At 38.2% G+C, this 10111-nt stretch overlaps 1 protein-coding gene across 7 annotated transcripts; it reads right to left on the bottom strand.

Annotated features, from left to right (window-relative positions):
- Positions 1-2191: 2191 nt before the first annotated feature.
- LOC104416273 (protein FAR-RED IMPAIRED RESPONSE 1) lies at positions 2192-9955 on the bottom strand. Of its 7 annotated transcripts, none has more exons than XR_005547707.1 (13): positions 9353-9955; positions 8665-8766; positions 7313-7364; positions 6896-6969; positions 6611-6692; positions 6033-6120; positions 3869-5942; positions 3654-3778; positions 3523-3588; positions 3360-3422; positions 3225-3269; positions 3016-3125; positions 2192-2866 (listed from the first exon to the last, which is right to left on the bottom strand). XR_005547707.1 is itself a non-coding variant. In XM_039304786.1 (13 exons), exons 7-12 carry the CDS (start codon positions 4419-4421, stop codon positions 3036-3038), a joined length of 942 nt encoding a protein of 313 aa, XP_039160720.1. In that variant the 5' UTR covers positions 4422-5942; positions 6033-6120; positions 6611-6692; positions 6896-6969; positions 7313-7364; positions 8665-8766; positions 9353-9946; the 3' UTR covers positions 2192-2866; positions 3016-3035. The 7 variants fall into 7 exon arrangements, 2 of the variants coding, with proteins under 2 accessions (XP_039160720.1, XP_039160721.1); XM_039304786.1 differs by having other exon boundaries at positions 9353-9946; XM_039304787.1 differs by having other exon boundaries at positions 3869-4465; positions 9353-9946.
- Between the last annotated feature and the right edge of the window lie 156 nt (positions 9956-10111).

Raw genomic sequence — 10111 nt, 5'->3', positions numbered from 1 at the left:
AGTGGTTTTTTTTGGTCAAATTGATTAAGTAATTAAATGCTTCGTTTAGATGTATCCAATTACATGTTTAAATCAGACCAAATGTCTACCATTCGCATTAACTTTGGGGGTCATTCATTATTATCAATGTGGATGGAGTCCTATTCAATACTAATGAATAAGGTGCTTTACGTGTACACGTGAAAATTGGTCAACAAAAAATGTTCAGTTTTATGGTAATGTAGGTTCTTTAGTGGACCTTGAATATCAGATAGATTTTATATTTTACCACCTCAACTGAAAAGCTTGAGCCTCTTCCGCATCAAGAATTGCCTTACAGTTAAAGGTGTATGGTGATACAATTTTTTTTTGTTTCTTCTCATCTCGTATAACTTAAAATAATTGTTCTTATTTGATGTGGAAAATGTTTAAACCTTTCAAAACACACCATATTTACTTAAAGTCACTGTATTTTTCAAAGAAAATGACCATAAAAAATCCTAAATTTTGCTCAAAGTAATAAATTTACTCCAAAAAAAAAAAAAAAAAAAATTGACATGAAAACCACAAATTTTGCAAACTGTGATACATGTATCCTATCAAAGGCATTTTCATCTTATGTTTTTCTATTTTTCCTTTTTCTCTTCTTTTTTCTTCTTCTTCTCTCTTCCCTCCGCCAGCCATGGCGGAGGGAAGCCAGCATCTAGCGAGGATTACCCTCACCGGCGTCGGGCGAGGGTCGCCCTCGCCTAGGCTGGCTAGGGCCGCCCTCACCGGCGTCAAGCGAGGGCGGCCCTCGATTGGGTCAGGCGAGGGCCTCCCTCGCCAGATCTGGCATCTAAGAATACGAAGGTTCTTCTAGAAATGCTTATCTGTGATTATGAGCCAGATGCGGAACCCTTTCTATCAATGATGCTTCGAACAATCTGTGCATCAAAGTTGCTTGACTTGCGTACCAAAGCAAGGATCTTTGTGCCAAATGAAAGATCAATGATGGGATGTTTGGATGAAACGAGGACTTTGGAATGTGGTCAGGTGTTTGTACAACTCTCTAGGGTCGGAAATTTGCAGATTGGAAGCAATACCATGCTAAAGTCGAGCAGAAGTGAGTCACCGCTCGACACCTTTATCTTTCAGGGAGAGTTGGTGGTTGCGGAAAACCCTTGCTTGCATCCTCGAGATGTCCGTGTCTTAAAGGCTGTTGATGTTCCATCTCTGCACCATCTGGTTGATTGCATTGTTTTTCCTCATAAAGGAAAGAGGTAAATTTTTTCCTTTTACTGCTGCCTGCTGGTACTCATTTTTTTATTATGTCAGTTCTTCTCATTCCTGAGTTGAATGTCTTATAGTTGTCATCTTTGGCATTGACATTCCATGCTTTTTGGCTCTTTAAATATATATGTAGTCCTAAAATACAATATGTAGCACGGGATAAGCTATGTTCCGATACTTCTGAATGGAGAGTTTCTATGTGCAACCATTAGTCATCTATCAAGGAAACCAGTAGATGCACAAGTGTCGGACATCACTAGATCCCCTTGTAGTTTATGAAGGAATGAGATACATGAAAGCTAGATCATATGGATGGCACTGCTTAATTTAATTTATTGGGGAACTTAGTTGGCAATGTTTGTTACAAAGCAGATATCTGAGCATCTACTCTGTTTTATTAGCATAGTGTAATTCTTGTTGCTCAGCATGTGAATCTTCTAGTTCTTTGACTTGTTAAAGAATGTGTCCTGTTCCGTAGGGTGTCTCTTCAAACTTTAATTGCAAAGTCTTTCTCATTTGACATTTCTGTATTAGTTTCATGAGGAACTTCATTTGTTAGCATCTGCTGCTAATACATACCTTCTTAGTGGACCACTGATAAACTCATGCTAACCCAACTTAATGTTTTACCATCCAGGAAGTCGTGGAGTACTTTGCAGATTACATGGTCAACGATAGTTTAGGAGTTATTGCAAACTCTCACACCGTGTTTGTAGATAAGGAGCCAAGGAAGGCGTGCAGCAAATCATGTACTGAGCTTGCAGAGTTATTTTCCATAGCAGTTGACTTCCCGAAGACTGGTGTTCCTGCTAAAATTCCATGCCATCTGCGAGTTAGAGAATACCCAGACTTTATGGAAAAGTCTGATAAGTCCACCTATGAGTCTCAGCATGTGATTGGGAAGCTTTACAGAGAGGTCAAGGGGATTGCACCACACTAATTCTATAAATTCCTTCACGAGGGAAGTTGCTCTGAGCTCACAATTGTAGAATGGAAATACAAGGCTTTGAGGACTATGTCATGGAAGCCTTTCAGTACAAACTTGAGTATGATTGCAAATTGAGGAGGTTGATGCATTATTATGACATCAAAACCAAGGCCGAAATGCTGAGTGGCAATATCCTGACAAAGTCGAAATATTTTGATAAAAGAAGAGACCTGGAAGGTATAAATTCTGCTGCGAGGTCCTTGAGAAAGCAAGCCAGGTCATGGTTCGATGATACAGAGTCAGGATAAGCTTCTGGTGGTGTTAACATTTATGCAAAGGCATCAGCTCGGTATCATGTGACCTACCACCCTAATTTCTGGGGCTGCTATAAGGAGGAGGCTCATGAAGATCATTTCTTAAGTTTTCCGTGGTGTGTTCATGGCAAGCTACTTCGTCAATGATCTTGCTTCCGAAGTGTTTGCTGATGATCCCCTCCAAGCCCGCTCTTAGGTGTATCACAATATCCTGTGCATGGACTCCACCTTCATACCTCGTTTGGGTGTTGAGCAACTCCATCTTCTCTATGTGAAAACTACCATCCATTTTGACTAGCCGTGCAATCTCCGCCGGAGACGCAGGATACAGTGGCATGTTGAAGCAATCCACTTGCTCTTCACTTATTATTCCCTGCAGTGAAAAGCTCGCCCATTTGTGGCTCTTTGTCAGTTGAACGAAGTTAAAAGTTCATGCAGTCTAATGTTGATCTCTTTGATAGATGACTATCATGGGAGAAAATTTTAGTAGCCTAATAGATAAACTGCCAAAAAAGCACATACTATATGAGGGTTCCTCTAGGCTATTTATGTTGTGACTGTGCATTATCTGTGCTTTTAGAGGGGCCTCCGGATTCATTCATCCCAAGATGTTGAAAAGAATTTGATGACCCCTATACAAGAAAATGACAAATATATTAATATTTAACTAAATAATATGCTTAGATAAATATATCTCAAGTAATCCCACATCAATAAAAAGTAAATTGTACCTGACTCAAAATGGTTCCATGAGATCTATTATAATGCTCCAACATCTATCCAAAATAAACTACTAATAATAAATATTACAATTGTAACAAAAAGTTGAAATGATACTAACAAATAAAATGATTCATAATAAATACCTGACTAGTGAATGGAGAAAATCCATTCAAATTGCTTGGCGGCATGATATATGATGATTGCATCTACATTTAAAAAAAAAAAAGACCCCATTACCATAATGCAATTAAATTATCATAATGATTGTAACTTATGATTGTAACTTTTGAGAAAGTGTTTCAATACCTGATTATGAAATTGACAAAATCCATTCATAATCCCCAATGGCATGATGTATGGCGGTTGTTGCATCTATACAAATTTTTTTACCAAATTAGTAAAATGTAAATAAAAATGGAAAGCTAAGAACAACATACCTGATTATTAAAATTTACGGTAGGACCACCAATGTTGCTGGGATAAAAGATACTTTCAAATTGATTCGAATTACTCAAATGATTTGAAAAATGAGTTTCCTTATGTGTTGCTTGAAAAACCAACTCTACATTAGAAAGCAACAAATATGTTAATTAGCATCATGCAACATAAATGGAAAATTTAACTGATCACATTAACCAAAATAATATGTTACCTCGATTGTCTATTTGCATTGGGGGTGTTCCTTTGATAGATTTTTTCTTTTTTTTCTCACTTGAACTTTTTAGTTTTCCATAACTTATTCCCTTTCCTTTCCTTCGAATGGGATCTAATACCGAGATATCGCACAAAGAATCCTCATTATCACCATCATCACCAGCATCATCAGTCACAATTATACTTGACTTGTATGATGAAATTTGACCCTTCGCTATTTTCATATTCTCCATCATTATCTGCATAGTGTTTACATCTTTGGCTCCCAAAATCATCAGCTCAAAAGATTCTTGCATTAACGTGGCAAATCGATCAAATTTAGACGGACCAGGTGGCAAAGATTCATCATTCACAATCCCTTCTTTGGCACCCTTAGTCCATCTTTTCAAAATATAGGAAGATGGAATGCTCTTAACCACCGATATATTCTTATTCAACACGTGCAATGCATGGCGACACAACCACCCTTTTGATTCAAATAATTTGCATTCACAAGAAATTGATAACTCTACAGGGTTAAATCTGACAAGGTGTTCACGTCGATTTCCCATACACCTTATGATATATAAATATACCGATCCATCAAATGTAGTACCTGAAATTTGTTCAGAGAGACATTCTAAAAATTCTTCATTAAACTTCTGAAAAATAATACGGGTATAAACTGAAGCAGCATGTATCAAAATCCCATTATATGAAACCTGCAATTTGGGCTTCCCACGAGAATTATAATCATCTTAAATTTCAGTTTCTCTCATGTGCTTCAATTGCTCTTCATAATAATTGACAAATTGTACAAGGGATGATGTCTTCTTCGAAATATGCTGGAAGACATTATTAGTACTCTCACTCCTTTGGCTTAACCATATATCACACGAAAAAATATCACGACCAAAAGCTGAACTCCATTTATGTCTAAAGCCGTATAATCTCTGAAGCCAATTGTTGTTCTGAGTACCCCACTCCTCTTCCATTTCCATCCAAGTAGATTCAAATTCGTCCTCCGATTTGCATCTATACATAAGTCTTAAAAAATACTTATCTCTAAAACCCGACTTATGGTATAGTTGTGGAATGTTTTGATTGGCATTTTTTATTATGTGCCAAGGGCATAAACGATGCTGTGTATTCGGAAACACCCTTCTAATGGCTTTTGCCATAGCTTGATCTTGATCAGTAAATATGGTTTTAGGAGCCTTATTTTCCATAGACTCCAAAAACACATCAAATAACCAAGTAAATGATTCTGCAGTCTCGTCCAACAAAAATGCACATCCAAACAGAGTATTTTTCCAATGGTGATTAACCCCAACAAAAGGTGCACAAATCAAATTATTTCTATTAATTCGATACGTGGAATCAAACACCACTACATCACCAAAACAATGGTAATCGAATTTGGACAAACTATCTCTCCAAAATAAATTTGTCAATCTACCATCTTGATCTACTTGTACAGCGTAGAAAAACATTGGATTTTGCATTTGCATGCAATTGAAATGATTCAAAAGATTTTGATAATCTCTCCCATCTACATCCTTATTGCTTTCTGTCTGTAAAAAATTTTGACATAAACCCAAGTTTTTACTTCCTCCTCCTGCTTCATTTGCTAAAAACTTATGTGCCGTAGTCCCACCAATGCCTGCTTTAATGATATCAACTACAACAGTATCGGATATCATCTTTCCACATCTAATCAAATGCTTTTGATATTCCGATACAAATGCATGATTATGCTCAGAAACATACTCTATAACCTCATAGATACCATTATCAACCTTAAACTTGATATGAGCAATACACCCACATCTAACTTCAAGCCTCTCAAATTTCTTTTCTTGATCAAATGGTGTGACAGAATGGCCCTCACAATTGCACAAAAAAGTTCGCCGAGTTATTTCTCCTTTTCTATTTTTAACAGTATGACCCTTCCTCACTCCAAATCCTTTATTAATTGCATAAGCCACATACTTATGATATGCTTCAAGTTCATTAGAAAAAACCATCCCGATGGCAAACTCAAAATCATTTTCCATATCACGCATTACATGTGCAAGATGGGAAGTTTCATGCTGCAACCAAATGAATAATAAGTAATCAATAAGAAAAATAACATCAAAAGAAAAGAAAATATATTTCACATTGTATGAGTAAAAAATTACCTCTAATTCAGCCATTCGATAACTTTACACGTGCAAATTAACTGAGGTGATGTCTTCAAAATAGAAATAATTCTTCAAGAATTCCCTTCTAATAAAATACAAAACAAACATTTTTACAACATAATCAGTCACACTTGTACATATCAACCAATTAATTCTAGGTTATGTTCAAACCTTGAATGCAAATGTCATTAACCAATTTTAGAATGTGATCAAAGATTTTTTTTCTTTTTTTTTACACTCACTTATGCAATTCTTCTTGTAGTTTTAAAGCATGACAAAAGAAAAAAGATATTTATTTAAAAGCATTTGAAAGAACTCAAAGATAGTTTTGCACGACTTAAACATGCATCAATATGTAACTCTCATAAGAATGCACATTTGTGATTCATAAGAAAAATTTTAATTTGTATAGGTTGATAATTATGGTGAAGTTAAACTTGCTTCCATCTATAACAACTTGCAAAATCATGAAAAACCAATTAATCTCCATCTCAAATGCTCATTTCTCTATCCTCACTAAGAAAAAAGCCAAATATATGTAGTCTATTGCATACATGCTGCAAAGTTATACCTACCGGCAATACCAAATGGTTGGCTATGAATCCAATATATTGAAGCTTAGGTACGGATACAACATCATTGGGCTACAATAGAAATCTGGAAAATGTAGATAGGTGGTCTTTGTCATTGATCATTGGCATATAAACGATAAAAAAAGACAATTGAGTATCGCCGCATAATATGATCAATAATCATCCAACAATTTTAAAGTTTTCTCTAATGCTTGTTAACCGGTCATTTCAATGCTCCGGACAATACTCATATCAATAACATAAACTTGGTAAATATGGATATATTACCTGCCAAAGCATATCAAGGGAAGGATCCACACAAATGCACTAAGCCAACTCGATTCCTTATAAGCAACCCAAACCTGAAAGACCATGAGATCGAAATAGAAATGAGTTACGCAAGGTTAAACAAGACAAATGTCTCATCCCCAAACTGAAGGCCATCAAACAAGAATTCCTAATTGTGGGCGTCTAAAACCAAAGGTGTTGCTCTCAAATCTAATAGGCATGATTGCAGGCAATGGTTCCATAAGCTTATGAAGGATAAACTCTGAAGTTGATGAAACCATATGATAATTGCTTCACAATCGTCTTATCCATTTCTAACAGACACAGAGTCCTTTTTATGCATGTCCTCTGTTCTATCAGATGAGTTAAAAAAATTGTATGCACCAAAGTTAGCCAACATAAGCATTAGAGACATACAGAAAGAGCAACAACGTTGATGTAGAAGTCGATTAGCGTCGCTATCATCCACCTGCAAATTGATAGCACCATTCAGTACATTCATAGGACAGAGACTAATATGCTTACATGTTAAAAAACTGACTCAGATGCAAATAAAAGAAGTAGGCCCCCCTCATATTTATATATAAAAAAAAGTCCAGTCCTAGCATGGGGACCTACTTAAATTGCATCATCTGATGATTGAAGAATAAAAGTACAGAAAGAAAAGCATAGAAACCTCCATACTTAGAACGTCAATCTAATATCCCAAGGGAGAGTTTGGTTCTAGCAAGTGAAAATACTCCTATGACAATTATAATATATGACATACGCAGGGCACAGCACACCACAAAACAAAAAGAGAAGCAGGCAACATATTGCTAGGGTCAAAGGTACATTTTTAAATCAGTAAACTCTTCTTACTCACAACTCGCATATCTAATCCAAAACCCAACAATTATTTTCCATAAACAGTGATATTCTTCAAACCAGCATCCAAGACACGTCACTTTACTCTAGTACAGTTTGAGATGATTTATGCACCGTATATACGAGGGGAAAAAATGGCGGCTCCTAACAGCTGAATAAGTAAGAAAACTAATGCAACAAAAGGTATTTAAACCAAATACTGCCAAGTCCATAACCATTTTTCGAGATGCATGAATAGAAAAATATGCACGGGCACTTATAATAATCCTATTGAGTATTCCTCATAGTACACCATGACCAAGTAAAAAACAACCTATTTTAATACCTTCTCCAATGTAACTCCAAATGTTACGGAACCAAATGACAAAGACCCATTGAAGACAGAACAATTAAGTTACGGAGTTAAAAAGTTCTTTCCGGAAAGGGCTACCATTGGTGAAGATAGTGTAGAGAAGAGTCGCCAGCATCAAACAACCCAAAACAATGAAAGTGATTCTAGAAATTATAACAGTAAAGTGCTACTTCTTCTGTTCTACGCCATCCCTGAAGAAAGAAATTGCTCAGATAAAAAGGTATTCCAGCACACCCAAAATCATAGTTGGAAATGACAGAATTAGCACATCAAAACTTTCCATTTGTTGTTCTCCTCAAGAAAGAGACCGCAGCTCAAAATTGAAAGCATAATTTTGGAGTGGTTGGGCACATTAGTAACCCGTTATTAAAACTGAATCTGTAGACCTAAATAATGTCTGAAAGACTCTTAAGATTTATAGCTCCAGAGCAGAAAATTGTTCGTTTACCGTAGTCCGGTGAAACCATGAGCTCATAATGTCTCCGTAAAGTACTGTGTCCAGAATCCCATAGAAACAACAATGATATAATAAAATGGAGTGCAAACATACTTGCTAGAATGCTGCAGCAGAACATGGTAGATGGGATCTTGTGAAGACTCTTGAGGTGAGAGCTTGAGAAATTGCCAAAGAATGTAGAAGCACGTTGTGACACTGAGATAAGAATCGTATCATAATGCACATAAATGTCAGCTGAGAAATCAATTGAAAGCATTTTTCCTATTAAAACAACTTAAAGTGGCTTTTGTGTCACTTGCAACTACAAAATAAGAAGCCGAAATCCCATTGAGAGAATTTAAGTCATACTTGCCTAGGCAGATAAGAAGCACTGTCCAAAGTAAAGCAATAAAAAAGATCGATTCCTTGTACCAAATCCAAGCCTGAAGACACATTAATTGTAAGCATGTACCGCAAATTCTTCACAGAACTCCATATAAAAAAAGCTTTAACAACAAATGAAATATATCATCTTGCATTGACCAACGCAATTATTTATTCACTTCTATATTGTGACAAAATCACAACAGGGCGGACCTACAATATCTGCAGATGCTCAACAGCCAGAAAAATTGAGAAAAACAGCACCATTTGAAGGCAAGATGGCCTGCAAATGGCCCAAGATACTTGCCGCAGACGCACGTACAAGAGATAAAGCAATACCTGCTGCAGATGTATCTATAAATTTAAACATTACCATCGCACCGAATTCTACTAAGTGGAATCCAAAAAAAAAACGAACCTTCGGACGTACGGGAGTCCAATGGGGTGCCTATCGGTGGGGCTTGGGAAGGCGACGGCGGGAGGCGACGGCGTCGGCGGAGTCCGCGTTCAGGAGCAGGGGGCGCTTCGCGGAGGAAAGAGAGAGAGAGAGCGAGAAGAGCGACCTTCGCTCGCGGAGAGGGAGGGCAAAACGCGAGCAGGGGTTCGTCGGCGTCGGGGTTGGCCAGCAAGGGCGCTCCGCAGAGGAAAGAGGGAGAGAGCGGAGCGGAGGTCGCGAGAGGGAGGCGAAAGGGCGTCGGCGACGGGAGGCAACCGGCGGAGGCGGAGGTGGAGGGGCGTCGGCGTCGGCGTCGGGGTCGCGCTTCGCTGGAAGAGAGGCACGACTTCGCGGAGTGGGGAGAGAGGGAGAGCAGAGCGGAGGTCGCGAGAGGGAGGCGGAGGAGCGTCGGCAGCGTCGGCGTCAGAGTGGGGGGGCGATGGAAGCAACCAGCGGAGGCAAAGGCGGAGGAGGGTCTCAACCTTTAATTTTTTTCTCTCAACCCTCTCTGCGATTTTGTTCTCAGTTCTCACCGCATCGGAACGGAGAACGGGGAGAGAGAGAGGAGGGAGACGGCCCGCAGAGGAGAGCAGAGGAGAGAGAGTGTCAGAGCGTGTGTGCAGAGAGGTGGGCCAGGTCTTGAATTCCACGTGTCGACTTTGTATGGTTTTACATTTTACCTGCATAGAGAACCTACCCAATATTTTCTCCACTCAATTGACACGGAGCCCACAACTTCTG

The sequence above is a fragment of the Eucalyptus grandis genome, chromosome 11 (assembly GCF_016545825.1).
Source record: "Eucalyptus grandis isolate ANBG69807.140 chromosome 11, ASM1654582v1, whole genome shotgun sequence".
In the NCBI taxonomy this organism is placed as follows: domain Eukaryota; kingdom Viridiplantae; phylum Streptophyta; class Magnoliopsida; order Myrtales; family Myrtaceae; genus Eucalyptus; species Eucalyptus grandis.
The sequence above is the reverse complement of the archived record's forward strand: the minus strand, read 5'-3'. Positions and strand labels throughout refer to the sequence as shown.